The sequence below is a fragment of the Macrobrachium rosenbergii genome, unplaced genomic scaffold (assembly GCF_040412425.1).
Source record: "Macrobrachium rosenbergii isolate ZJJX-2024 unplaced genomic scaffold, ASM4041242v1 13903, whole genome shotgun sequence".
NCBI classification, from domain to species: Eukaryota; Metazoa; Arthropoda; class Malacostraca; order Decapoda; family Palaemonidae; genus Macrobrachium; species Macrobrachium rosenbergii.
Window position 1 is genome coordinate 770,572 of NW_027100723.1, and position 15,211 is coordinate 785,782.

General features: G+C 40.5%; 1 protein-coding gene across 1 annotated transcript in view; it reads left to right on the plus strand.

The window, feature by feature from the left end:
• LOC136837970 (non-structural maintenance of chromosomes element 3 homolog) overlaps positions 1 to 15,211 on the plus strand; it is a 344,558-nt gene that overhangs the window by 85,010 nt on the left and 244,337 nt on the right. Inside the window, exon 4 of the mRNA XM_067102838.1 lies at positions 14,449 to 14,547. Coding sequence (XP_066958939.1) covers positions 14,449 to 14,547 — 99 coding nt within the window. The remainder of the gene's footprint in view (positions 1 to 14,448; positions 14,548 to 15,211) is intronic.

Here is a 15,211-nt window from a genome sequence, read left to right on the forward strand (position 1 = left end):
TACTCTCACTCTTCTTCCCCTTAGTAATAATGGGGAATCGGCTCCGGGTTTTTCTCGGTTCAGCCTTCTCTTCTTCCCGGCGGGTTCAACTATGTGGATTCAGCTCCGGGTACCTGATTAGGTGTGGGTTGCGCAGCATTCTGGTTAGGGTGGTCAGCTTGTGGACTCTTCATAGTTGTCTGGGCTTCGTTCAGTGCCTCCTCCTTTGTCGGTCTTAGACTGTTGGGACATTGCGGAACAGGATTCTTATCGGAGGTGCAGGAGATTCTGGCAGACTTAGAATGTCCTCTTGCCAGCAGTAATGATTACAGACCCATGCTTGATTATGTTACTCTTTGTACCCTCAAGCAAGGGCTCCGGACCTCCAGATTTAGTCAATTCAGTCTTTTTTTTTTTTTTTTAGGCTTTGTATGATACTAAGCCAGCTCCTGCCTCTTTTTCATGTCGGCTTGTTTGGTTCGATCAGGTTAGACAGGTTTTGGAGGAGGCGGACGTTTGTTTAGCATCGATAGCACTCTTCTTTTCTCTCTCTGCATAGAACGATTTACGCAGTTTGAGGTAACCCTTCGGCAGGTGTCATGCTTCCATTCAATGAATCGGTTGAGGCAATCCTGTCTAAGTCTCAGGAGTCGTCTCGGCTCGTAGGGACTTCTCTTAGGGAAGCAGGTGCTTGGAGGATGTGTTGCGCAATCAGACTGAGGCTCTTGCGCACTCTCTCTGGATGCTGTCAGGTTTACGGTAATGGGGTTCTAAAGAGTGACGGCTATGTCCCTTCGGATCCATGTCTGTTGGCAGCCTAATAAATTTATCTCGAGGGGTCTGGCTCACCAGGCGAATGTTTTGGCTTTGTCTATGACATTGGAGGAGGAAAGTTGAAATTTCTATCTTGGTCATCTTCCCCCTCAGTATCCGGACGTTCATAAGAGGGATTACTTAGAACACCATTAACCCTAGCTAATTCTCGTTCAAGGATGATGACGTAGCCAGTATGACAAACATGATTGCTTCTAACTCATGTCTCCGGTTTCGGCAATTATGCATCGTCAAGGATATAGAGTGTTGAGGTATCTAGACGATTGGTTGATCCTTGCCTCCTCTCTAGAAGAGCTAGTAAGAGCGAGGGAATTCTTATGGAATTTTTAACGTATTCAGGCAGGAGGACTCTCTCTTTCTTTGAGGGTTTTCACAACCCTGGAGAGGATCCAGTTGGTCCTTCAGTAGGTAGAAGGGTTCCTGTCCAGCAGGGAATGACCGGTACCAGCTTGGAGAAGCCTCTTTCTCTCTTGTAATTCCAGGGTCTTGTCTCCAGATGCGCTCTCTTCAGGTATGTCTCAGGAATCGCTGGAACTTCTGCAACGAGAACGCAGTTATAGTCGGGAGCAATTCTTGCCTGTTGGATCGTCTGTGGTGGTCAGAAGAAGTGCATCTGACACTGGGAAGGTCTATCGACTCCCCTCTTCCTGATGTTCATCTGTACACAGATGCCTCAGATCAAGGTTGGGGAACAACCTTGAAGGAAACCCAGGCCTCGGGCCTCTGGGGCCGTTCAGGAATGAGAGGAGTCAATAAATCTTCGGGGAAATCAAGGCTGTAAAGGAAACCCTCAGTTGTTTTCAGTCCTATTGTGCAACAGAGTAGTGGCTATGTTTAGCGACAGCATATTTGCTGTGTCGTATCTGAAGAACTCGGGGCCGGGGGGTGGGGGGATAGGCTCAACAGAACTCAGTACTATAGCACAGAGTCCTGAGAGGGTGTGAAGAATGAAAAGTGCCTCTTCTTCCCCAATTTATATCGGGGAGTTTCAACGTACTGGCCGATTCGCTAAGTCGCTCCCGTCAGGTATTGTGGGGGAGAGTGGACTTTGGCTCTGGGAGTAATATGTCAGGTTCTCCAGAAGTGGCTAGCAACTGTGGACTTATTCACGACGTGATTAAACCATCGTCTTCCGGTTTATTTCTCATCAGTGGTGGTCCCCATGTTGATAGGCACCGATGTGATGTTACAAATTGGAATCAAATGCAGGTGTATGCCTTTCCTCCATCCTGTCTCATTCTTCAGGTAATAGGGAAAGTGCGGGAGCGTCAAGACGTCTATGACTCTAGTAGCTCCCTGCTCGTCATAACACGCTTGGTTTCCGGAACTCCTAGAGCTCCCTATGGAAGTTCCCATGTCCCTATCCAGGCAAAACTTCTCAGACGACCGCATTCTCACTATGATTATCGCTATGTAGAGAGAGCCGCTAGACAGTCCGGACTCCCTAAAGCTGTGTCTAGATAGTTTTCTTCAGTTTGAGAAAGTCAACCCGTAAGCCTTACCAGGTTCAGCTGGACAAGGTATAGAAGTTAGTATCATAAGGAAGGTCATTCCATCTCTAGACCTTCCATAGCCAAAACAGCTGGTTTTCTTTTATTCCTTCGGAAAGTCAAAGGTCTTTTGTATTCGGCTATTGCTGACTACCACTCAACGATTAGCAGTACAATTAGTTTCCACCTTCCTGAAATCTCTAGTACAGGTTGACCATCTCTAATCCGGCAATCAGTAGTCTGGAACAATCAGTAATCCGGCACAAATTTTGGCTAGAGTAATTTTTAATGTTTCCGCACTAATTTTAAAATTTCCCGGGTCGCTGCGCTAACTCGCTCGCCGGTCCCTTCGATTTGGTGGCGCAGTGTGCTGCATCAACAAACTGGTAGCCTAGCCTACATTACACTGAACTCTATTCACATATTAACAGTATTATACAAACATCAACATAACAAATGTGCATCTTTTTCATGGATCTTTTAAAAAGTTATGCTTTACTACATTGTTTCCAATTGCGTATATTCTCATATTGCTTTTGTATTATAAATTGTGATCAATGTTTTGTTTTGGGAATCGATATCGCGGTGTTTATTTCGCCGCATTTAACTAAGTTCAAAGAGCTTTTCTTGCTTCTAGTTAGCGTAAATGAATATGGATACTTTATTTATTTGGGACACGGATATTTTTCGTTATACGAAGTGTTTTTAAGTTGAAATATAACTTAAATACATCTCATTGTGAAATTAATTTAGCTATTTTTTTCGTTAATATATGACGTTCGCGAGGAATCACGGCTGGCCGTTTTGGGGGCATGTTTGTTTTGTGTAAAAAAATCAAGATTCCGTTCGCTATTTTCTCTTGATTTCATCATAATATGAGCTTTACGTATTTATCTTTTATCGGCGTGAAAACAGTAGTAATTTGTATTCTTTCATGCCCAGTAGTTTTGATTAAAATACATTCTCTCCAGTTTTATTTATGGTAAAGTTTCATCCATGTTGCCGATGCACGATAATTCATAGTCATTAGCAGCTTGAACATTGTTTTCTCAGCTTCAGCTACAACTTGCAGCTTAAAGTTACTGAAGCAGTATATTTCCCTGCCGATCTTTTCTCCAAAGCGAATAAGGGTATAGTGTAAAAAATATATCAGTCCTATTGTACAGTACTTAACGTCATTTGTAACATCTACAGTAATTGTGTATTACCGTACGATGGTTGAAATACAAGCAAAACAGTTGTTATCCGATACGATTATTAGCAGAACAACAGTTTCCCGTTCGGTTGTTTATGGCTGTACGCATTTACGCAAGAGTATAACGTTACTAACAATACTTTTATCATTTTCTTTTACTTTTTGAACTAGCAGATGGAATAAAGAGATGGAGGAAAAGAAGTTTTTTTATTGTAAGTTGGTCTCTCTCGCTGCCTGATTGTATCTGCTGCCTGCGCCTGCGTGAAATCTAAAAATATTTCCTAAATATTTTCGTACCGGTATTAATTGCTAACCCCATCGTAAACTCGAAATATCGTAAGTCGAATTATCGTAACTCGAGCATTACCTGTATTTGATCATTATCTTTTCTTTATTAACCAACTTGCACTGATTTATGGGATATTTTAATTCTAAGATAAGGTGCTTAGCTACTGGGTTTCGTGTATTCTAGCCTAATAAATGGCTAATCCGGCAAAATGGCTAATCCGGCACCCTCTAGGTCCCAATGATGCCGGATTAGTGATGATCAACCTGTAGTAAGATAATCAACGATTTATTACATTCTTTTAAGATTGAACGCCCTGTCTTGCCGACTCGGGCCCCTCCGTGGGACTTGTCGGAAGTACTTCAATATTTTTCTTGCGTTCCCTTGCCTTTGAACCCTTTGAAGCTATAACGTTAAGACACTGACTGAGCAGTTGCTTTTTCTTACGGCTTTAGCTTCAGATAGAGGGTTGGGCGAGCTTCAGGCAGTTTCTAGGTTGGGTTCCTATGCGAGAAATGATAAGTATTTGTCTGGTTTCTGGACTTTGTGGCGAAGACAGAGTTGGAGGTTAAAACTCTGCCTCGTTCGTTTAAAGTTCTTTATCTGCAAGTGTTCGTTACCAATGTACCAACGATCCAGCGGAGATATCTTTATGTCTGGTGCGAGCATTAAAGTCTATTTATCAGAGGTTGGGAAACTGTCCACTTCCTTCCCATCCGCTGCCAAAGAATGCGATTACAGTCATACTCTGAACTTATGCGAGGTTAGGTTCCAGAACCCCTCGTGCAGGGTGAATTTTCGCGTAAGTTTGGCGTGGTCTCTAAAAATGCTAATAAATGCTTATTTCTAAAGTTTAAACACTAAATATGACCCTAATCATGCTCCCAAATTATTAAGTTAACTTTTAAATGAAATGAAAGTTACTGTAATTTCATTTAAAAGTTAGCTTAGTACATTACCCTTAAAAAGAGAAATAAATGGCTGACATAAAAACTGAGATTTGGAAGAGAATTTCTATATCTATCTCTCTCTCTCCCCTTCCAACCGATCTATTTTTAGAATCGTCTCAACCTCTTTATAACAACTTCTTTATTCTGCGTCTCTCTCTCTTTGTTCTGAAATGCTTTTTCATGAACAAACAGTGTTTTATATTTTGACTAATACAACTCTTAGTTATTATGCCTCTATGTTTTAGAACGTATTTGCAACGCTAGCGCATTTACCCTTCGTAGACGATACAGGTCAAATTAGATCAGTTTAAACTATCTACTGTGTAAAAATGTGTGAGCGCTAACTATGAGAGAGAGAGAGAGAGAGAGAGAGAGAGAGAGAGAGAGAGAGAGAGAGAGAGAGAGAGAGAGAGAGAGAGAGAGAGAGAGAGAGGGTTGTCCTTACTTAAGAGAGTGAAATTATTTATCAGTTATTACGGAGACTGAGAGAATAACACACGAGAGAGAGAGAGAGAGAGAGATATTGTCCTTACTTGAAACATCAAGTTATATTATTTATTAATTATTACGGGGAGAGAGAGAGAGAGAGAGAGAGAGAGAGAGATTATTCTTACGTTAGATATCAAAAGATGGAAATTCAGTATTAAACTAACTATTAAATTAAATTAAAGTTACTGTATTTTCATTTAAAAGTTAGCTTAACCCTTAAACGCTGAGCCTCTATTTACGAAAGCGTCTCCGTATGCCGGCGGCATTCGGGAGTTAGCACTGAAGCGGAAAATTTTTTTTTTTTAAAAATCACAGCACACTTAGTTTTTAAGATTAAGAGTTCGTTTTTGGCTCTTTTTTTTGTCATTGCCTGAAGTTTAGTATGCAACCATCAGAAATGAAAAAAAATATCATTGTCATATATTAATATTGGAATATATGACAGCGCAAAAAAATTTAATATATAATTGTATACAAATCGCGCTGTGAGCAAAACGGTTAAAGCTAATGAGTTTTTTTTTTTTTCGTTGTATTGTACACTAAATTGCGATGATTTTGGTATATAACAAATTTTAAAACGATCAAAGCAACACAGAGAAAAATATTATCACAAAATGATGCATGAATTAAGTAATCTTCGCGGACGTAAAAAAAATTTTTTTTTTAAATTCACCATAAATCGAAATATTGTGCTAGAGACTTCCCATTTGTTGCAAAATGAAGGTAATTGATTGAATATTACTAGACTGTAAGTGTTTTAGCTTACAATTGCATTTTTCGACCATTTCAGTTGAGTTAAAGTTGACCGAAGTTCGAATTTTTTCCATTTATTGTGATTTATATGAAAATATTTCAAAACTGATAAAGCTACAACCATGAGTTATTTTTTTGTTGTATTCTACATGATATTGCACACATTTTCATGTATAACACTTTTTGTAATGCCTAATATAAAACGGTGCGAAAATTACGACAAGGTGACTCAAGAAATGCTGAGATTTTCAGCAGAGTTACCGTGCGAGGGAAGGAAAAAGTTTTTTTCAAAAATTCACCATAAATCGAAATATTGTGCTAGAGACTTCCCGTTTGTTGCAAAATGAAGGTAAATGATTGAATTTTACTAGAATGTAAGAGTTTTAGCTTACAATTGCGTTTTTCGACCATTTCGGTCGAGTCAAAGTTGACTGAAGGTTTAAATTTTGTCACTTATCATGATTTATATGAAAATATTTCAAAACTGATAATAGCTACAACCATGAGTTATTTTTTGTTGTATTCTACATGAAATTGCACACACTTTCATGTATAACACTTTATGTAACGCCTAATATAAAATGGTGCAAAAATTACGACAAGGTGACTCAAGAAATGCTGAGATTTTCAGCAGAGTTACCACGTGCATGGAGGGAAGGAAAAATTTTTTTTTTTAAATTCACCATAAATCGAAATATTGTGCTAGAGACTTCCCATTTGTTGCAAAATGAAGGTAAATGATTGAATGTTACTAGAATGTAAGAGTTTTGGCTTACAATTGCATTTTTCAACTATTTTGGTCGAGTCAAAGTTGACCGAAGGTTTAAATTTTGTCACTTATCGTGATTTATATGAAAATATTTCAAAACTGATAAAAGCTACAACCATGAGTTATTTTTTGTTGTATTGTACATGAAACTGCACACATTTTCATGTATAACACTTTATGTAACGCCTAATATAAAACGGTGTGAAAATTACGACAAGGTGACTCAAGAAATGCTGAGATTTTCAGCAGAGTTACTGTGCGCGGAGGGAAGGAAAAGTTTTTTTAAAAAATTCACCATAAATCGAAATATTGTGCTAGAGACTTCCAATTTGTTGCAAAATGAAGGTAAATGATTGAATGTTACTAGAATGTAAGAGTTTTGGATTACAATTGCGTTTTTCGACCATTTCAGTCAAGTCAAAGTTGACCAAAGGTTTAAATTTTGTCACTTATCGTGATTTATATGAAAATATTTCAAAACTGATAAAAGCTACAACCATGAGTTGTTTTTTGTTGTATTCTACATGAAATTGCGCACATTTTCATGTGTAACACTTTATGTAACGCCTGATATAAAACGGCGTGAAAATTACGACAAGGTGACTCAAGAAATGCTGAGATTTTCAGCAGAGTCACTGTGCGCGGAGGGAAGGAAAAAGTTTTTTTCAAAAATTCACCATAAATCGAAATATTGTGCTAGAGACTTCCCGTTTGTTGCAAAATGAAGGTAAATGATTGAATATCACTAGAATGTTAGATATTTTGCTTGCAAAAAGACCCAAATATATATATATATATATATATATATATATATATATATATATATATATATATATATATATATATATATATATATATATATATATATATATAAATATATATATATATATATATATATATATATTTTTTATTTTGGTACAAATACATAACTAAAAGGAATGCAGGTGAAAAACTTTTTTTTGCATAAAATGAAATAATATACAAAACACCAATAAATACAGATATATAAAAACTTGTAATAAATATAAAACTAAATATAAAATCAATGCAGAATATTCACTCGTAATCCTGACTCTTCGTTCTATTCTTGTTTTCTCCCTCCTCCATTGAAGAGTCTTGCATTTTTTTCCTCTCGACATGACGAGGCACAGGTGGAGGATGGGCCGCCCTTCGGCAGTCCGCTGCGCCCTCCAGTGTCCCTCGGGTATGCGCACTCCAATATATGACCGCAGTGTGGTACTTGCGGTCACACTCCCCGAACCTGCAAAGTGCTACCTTGCAGGTGCAACAGACGTACCAGGTGTCTCTTCTTCTGCCATTCATATGGCACACCCGGCACCGTTTCTGCTTACGCCCTTCTAGGAGCTCCAGTGTGTGATCCCCTGCCTGCAGCTGACACACAGGGTCCACTACCCGACAGGACATTGGAATGTGAGGGAGGGCAGCATCATCAAGGGTTGGGGCAGCAGGGGCGGCATCATCAAGGGCGGTGGCAGCAGGGGCGGCGTCGGCAGGAGCAGGAAGACCGAGGTTGGCCCTCCTAGCGACATCTGCCCTATCCTCTCGGGGCAGATCTGGAGCTTGGAGCAGGGGGGCGGTGTTGGAAGGCCACTCCTCTGGATTAAAGTTTATGAGGGCATTCCCGGCCACCTCGCGAAACTGGATGTGGGACAACCTCTGGGTGTCCGAATTGTACCCACGTTAGAACATGTAGGCATTCTGGAGGGCCAACTGAAGGAGGTATTTGAGGAGCTTCTGTGTCCACCTCCTGGTTCTCCTGGCGAAGGGATAATACTGGATGAGTTGATCAAAGAGATCAACTCCTCCCATGTGCCTATTGTAGTGCCCGATGACAGTAGGCCGTTGGACACGAAACTCCTCATACGTAACTCGGACCTGCCAACGTGTCTTCTTTCACTGAATGATCTCTTCTTGGATGGGCTCATGACTCCTCGTAATCATGGGCACGAGTCGGACCCCCTTCCAACAGATGACGGAGACATCTCCCTTCCGCCGCCACTCTGTCTCTCCTCTTGCCAGATGTTGCGGCTGGCTAGCGAACCTCTTGAGGACATTCGGGGCCCCACGCACCAACCGAAGGTTACCAATGACGTGCACACCTGCTTCATACAGTTCCTGGGCCAGGGATACCGAGTTATAATAATTATCCATAAACAGGTGGTATCCCTGGTTATGGAAACGATCCACAAGACCGAAGACAGTGTCACGCAGCGTGGAGAAGACCCCAGAATACACCGAGAAGTCCAGGACGTATCCAGTGTTGGATTCCGTAATAAAAAGTAAATTCACACCATATTTCTTTGGCTTCTTGGGGTTGTACACTTTTATACTTAGACTCCCTTTGTATGGCATCATCCCCTCATCCAAAGAAAGGTTCTTGGAAGGAACCACGAGAAACTGGCACCGTTCACAAATGTAGTCCAACACTGGGCAGACTAAGATGAGGCGATCTGGGTTATTCCGGGGTATGGCCCTTCGGTTGAAGGCGTTGAAATACCTGTCCAACGCCAGGGAACTATCACGGGGCATAATGCCGGGCACATTGGGCGTACTTAAAAAAAAATTCCGCCTCCAATATTGCCTGACGTCGGCAGCAGGCATCATTCCAAAAAAAATGTGGAGCCCCAAAAAATGTGCTATGTCCGTGAGGTTGCAGCCCCGCCAGGGATATGACAATGTCGTCTGCAGTTCCTCACGGCAGTACCGAGCGTAATCCGCCGTCTCTGCAACGAGGTATTCCAGCAATTCCCGCGTCAGGAAGAGCTGAATGAACCCCAGTGCAGTGAGAGGCACAGGGATGGTCAGTCCAGGTGCTGCCGTGAATGGGTGCATGTTATGTGGGGTGGTGTCCTCCAACCACCCCTCATCACTTTCGGACGAATGGCCTTCACCCAAGCTGCCACGATGTTGCAACCTTCTACGGGCCCGTGTGCGCGCACGACTTTGCACTCCCACCCTCCCCACTGGCCCATCTCCCTCACTTTCACCATCACTTTCTGTCTCGACCCCACCAGCCACAATCGGTGCTGCCTCCTCCTCCTCAGATTCTCCCTCATACTCACTGAAACCACTAAACTCCAGTTCACTTTCCTGCTGTGGCTCCTGTACACGGACATTGGGGGCAAATACTCGTCATCACTGACATCAGGTGTGATGTCCTCATCACTAGATGACCAACTGCCATCAAAATGAGGACTTTCCACCTTCTCTCGATTGAGCTCCAACAAGTACTCATCAATGTCCTTTTGTTGGAGGCCTCCCAAATGCTTATGGATGTCCCTTAGGACACCCCGATGCTTCCTAGGGGTTGTAAAAGGCATGGGATGTGGTCCTTGGTCCCCTTCGGCCACACGTGGCCACACAACACGGCGTTGAAAAGCTGGGTCACCTTGGGTGCTTGGTCCCTCTCCAGCATCCCAATCTAAAACTCGCCTCACACGCTCACTACCGACAGGCAATACGTGCCTTTCACGGTCCTGACGACGTTGGGACATCTCTGCAAACGTCCTGTTGCGTCACAAATACACTAACACTTGCAAAAGTTCTGCAAAACACGAATGTGTCAAGAAATCGCTCTCTGACGATGCGCCACAGATGCTTTTTAGTGCGAGAAGGAAGAAATTGGCACATGCGCGGCTAGGTGACGCTTCTAAACAAAACAACAGCGTGATCCGTGAACTCCCAGCATCCCTCAAGGCGCGTGATTTAAAACCTTTCGCAAACTAGGCCTATAATTATTTTTCCGCGAATATTTAAAAAAACATTTTGTAGCCGACATACTGTACGTCCACTCGGCACCCAACAGACAATTTTAGTCAACGTTTAAGGGTTAATAGCCCCAAATTGGCTGATCAGGCATTGGTTCCTATTGCTTCAACAATGGGCAAAGAACTCGATTCCATTACTGTACTGTCTGCCTTTCTATCCCAGACAGTAGGAGGGAAAGTCATGTACATGTCCTCCTTTCTGAAGCTGAGACCTTCACACGTGGATTTTTAGTTTTCTGTTGAAGAAAACTATTGTGCCGGCGTTGTCTGTCCATCCGTACTTTTTTCTGTCCACTCTTTTTCTGTCTGCCCTCAGATCTTAAAAACTACTGAGACTAGAGGACTGCAAATTGGTATGTTCATCAACCCTCCAGTAATCAAACGTATCAATTGCAGCCCTCTAGCTTCAGTAGTTTTTATTTTATTTAGGGTTAAAGTTAGCCATAATCATGCTTCTGGCAACAATATAGGATAGGCCACCACTGGGTCTTGGTTAAAGTTTCATGGGCAGCAGCTCATACAGCATTACACCAAGACCACTGAAAGATAGATCTGTTTTTGGTGGCCTGGATCATACGCTGTAGCGGCTGTACAGAAAACTCGATTGCGCTGAAGAAACTTTGGCTCATTTTTTACTTGTTTAAATCTTGTCTACTGTGAAAATTACTCACCCAACATTGCAAGGTACCTAGTGCAGAAACTATGGCTATCATCTCTTCGACAATACCAGTCCGTATGGAAAGTACAGTATGGTTAGATTATATCCATGCTGAGAGCCCGGTTGAGTTCTCTGTTGAAACACTTTTACCTTTTCTTTTATATCTTTTTTAAAGACAAGTGCCTTGCTGTTACAACAAACATGGCATACAAGGCAGCATTGTCAGAACCCCTGCTTTATGGATCTTGAATTGATTCTAACATAGAAATTGTTGCTTCCCTTCTCCTGTCTTTTGCATTGCAAAGACCTTCTCCTGCAAGGCTTCTCATTACCTGGTCCCTGAATAAGGTGCTTAAGCTTCTGTCAACCCCTCAATTCAGTGGGCCCAATACAACTACAACTCATATGCTGCAAAAGGCGATCTTCTTGACTGCTTTGGCGTTGGGAGCTGGTATTAGTGAAATGGGCTCTCTTGGATGGGGACAACGCTACATCACTCATACAGCTAACCATCATTTATTATTGTCTCCTGGCCCATCATTCCTGACCAAGAATGAGAACCCTTTAAAGAGAAAATTTCCTATTCTAATAAGTGAACTCAGTTTGTCAGGTAAAACGTTGTGACTGGTTCAAGCACTTAAGGTTTACCTAGAGGTCATGGCAAATATCCCAGAAGATCCAATTTTCGTACACCCTAGGACAAACAAACCACTCTTTCTACAAGGGCTGAGAATAATTTTAGTGTCCCTTATTTAAAAGGCAGACCCCCATTCCTTTCCTGAGTCGCATGACATTCAGAAAGTAAGTACAAGTACATCATTAGCTTTCTTCAGAAATGTTTCTTTTGAAGAAGTCTCCGATTGTACAGCATGGTCATCTGAAACAGGAAGTGGTATAGTAAGTTCTGACCCCGTAGGCGCTATGTCGGAAAACCAGGAGTCTTCTTGATGTGGTGGGTATGCTATGATAACACTGGGATAGGTGCAACATTACCGCAACCAAACCCAGCATATTTAGGGAAGTCACTTTAGAACTGCATCTTAATAACTATTAAGTTTGTGTTTAGTTTCATATTCTTTGTTGCCAAACCCTTTGGGTATCTAGAATAAAGAATGTGGTTTATAACTTGTGGCTTAACCTTGAACCAAAAATTTTATCTAGGTTGTTGGGATTGAATTTTAAGGGCTTAGCCATTTCGTCACCTGTCAATTTCTTTTGTAAGCTCCTTTGAGGACGAACAGTGGCTACACTATTAAAAAAACAGGTTTTGACATAGGAAAAACCTATTTTTGGTAGCTGCTGTGAGTCCTCAAACCCACCCACTTTTCCTGACGAAAAGGCGTGGGATTTGGGCGAATAATTATCCTGCATAGATTGAAAAAGAATAATAAAGAGTAAGTCTGGCGTGAGGTGCATGGTTGATGCAGTGGCTGACGCACAGTGCGCTGTTGCCACATCTGTAGGTTAAGAATAGGAATTGAACCTAGGCAGCCGCTGTAGGCAAGAGAAAGAGCCCATTTGTCTTGGAGTCCTATATTGTTTGTGTCAACATGCACTATACTGGTCGAGACCGACTAGAAGAGAATTCTTTGAAATTGGTTGGTCTATCTTATGGAGTCCTTCTAGGGACCATGACTGTAACTCCTCCGAGGACTCACAGCAGCTACCAAAGATAGGTTCATCCTACATCCAAACTTGTTTTTTAAAGTAATTTGTGTTTTTAAATAAGTAACTTACCCAGTAATTACATAGCAATTATGTAATTACTGGGTAAGTATATAAAAAACTATTTTATTATAAAAATGTCATTTTTATGTAAGTAACTTACCCAGTAATTACATGATTGCTATGTAATTATTGGGTAAGTATATATAAAACTTTATTTTATTATAAAAATGACATTTTTCTGAACAAACCCAAAGGTCTTTACATTTACGGCCCACATCAGCCACACCTCATTCTGGTACCTGGACTGAAATGCAAAGTGAAGTGGAGACCGACAAGTGGGCAGGGCTTCCCCATACCGTCGATAGTTAACGACTTTGTTTGAAAGTTAAACGGCTGTTCCAGCGTGTGTTTTAAGCTAAATCCATATAAAGACCTTCAGGTTTGTATGTTAGGAAAAATGCAAATTACTTTAAAATTTTGCTAATTTTACTAACATACAAAGCTGAAGTTCCTTATATGAATGGCCCACCTCAGCCACCCTTCTCATCTGGCACCTTGGCCAAAAGACAAAGTGGAGTGCAGACCAGCGGTTGGGTGGGGCTTCCCCCTACCTGTTGATAGTTAACTACCTTGTCAGTAAGTTTATATGGCTGTTCCAGCTCGTGTTTGCAAGCTAAATCGTTATATAAAGAACTTTTAGGTTTATATGCAAGAAAAAACTTTAGGTTTATATACAAGAAAAAACTTGAGGTTTATATGCAAGAAAAAACTTTAGGTTTATATGCAAGAAAAAACTTGAGGTTTATATGCAAGAAAAAACTTTAGGTTTATATGCAAGAAAAATTGCAAATTACTTTCAAAATTTTCTATATTGAGGATATATCCACATACAGTATACTTTTGGGGGACTAGTTCCTTGTTGGATGAACCAGTAGAGTTCTCGGCTAGCACTCTGCTAGGCCTGAGTTTGAGTCTCTGGCCGGCCAATGAAGAATTAAAGGAATTTATTTCTGGTGATAGAAATTCATTTCTGTGTATAATGTGGTTCGGATCAACAATAAGCTGTAGGTCCCATTGCTAGGTAACCAATTGGTCTAATCCTTAGGCCAGCCCTAGGAGAGCTGTTAATCAGCTCAGTGGGATAATCAAAGGAATACTTTGGGGACAGTTATGATAATATTAGGTGTGTGTGTGTGTGTGTGTGTGTGTGTGTGTGTGTGTGTGTGTGTGTGTGTGTGGTAATCAAAAATAACTGGAAATAACTGGTAACTGCTCTTGTAAACTTTCTCTTCCTTCAGTATTACTATTATATTACCTCATGTCTTTTAAGTACAGTAGTTTGGTGAGTCCATTGAGTTGAATTTTCAGGGTTTGCCTGGAAGTAGTGCATGGTAAAGGTAATGGATGTAAATAACAAGACAGATAAAACCACATCTCAAGATGAAAAGGGTGCTGCTGTATAAATGCTTTATTACCATCTACTGCTTACTGGGGTGTATTATACATACTATAACAAGTAACCCCTTGTGAGTCTTCTCTGGGAAGTAAGGCCTTCACTGAGACAGATTTCTTTCTTTTGATCCAAACAGGTTCCATCAAATGCAACAGACATACGGAAACTTGTGTTGAAAGAAAAGTCCCGGTATTTCAGTCAAGTAATTGCAAAGGCATCAGACCTTTTGGAAAAGGTAATGAATTACTGTTGTTTTTGTTTTTTAAATTAATGTTTTTGATATGCATTTCATTTTAATCAGCTCATGATTTGTATGCTGCATACAAAGCCAAATAAATGTACAGTGCTCCCCCACTTTTTCACATGGATAGGTTCCAGAACCCACTGCGGAAATGCAAAATCCCTCCTAAAAATGCTTACAACTGCCAAATACAGTGTACCCCTTAAATTAAAATGCTTATAACTTTCTATTTTAAAAGTTCACTGCCTAATTTAGTAGTTCAAACAAAAATATACCTTAAATTATCATACTAAAACAATTTAATATCAGTTAAAAAAAAAATTCACTTCAAACCATCATCTCAAAACACCCTAAGTCATCTTGGATTAGTACCCTTTTACAACTGTTACTCTTAAGTATATAGGCCCCTAAAATGCTTATAACCACGATTTACTAATTCTAAAATATTAATATTAATGTAAAGACTGCAAAATATCTATAAAATGTTCAGTATAAATTAAATAAATCTTTAATACAAAAATAAATCTGTCTTACAGAATGTTTGACAACTACTGTATTCAAGTTACTCCTTTACACATAAGCATAGCCGTTTTCTCTCAGTAAAGTCGTCCCATTTTCCTTTTACATTAGTAAAGTTAATTAAAATTAGCGAATTGGT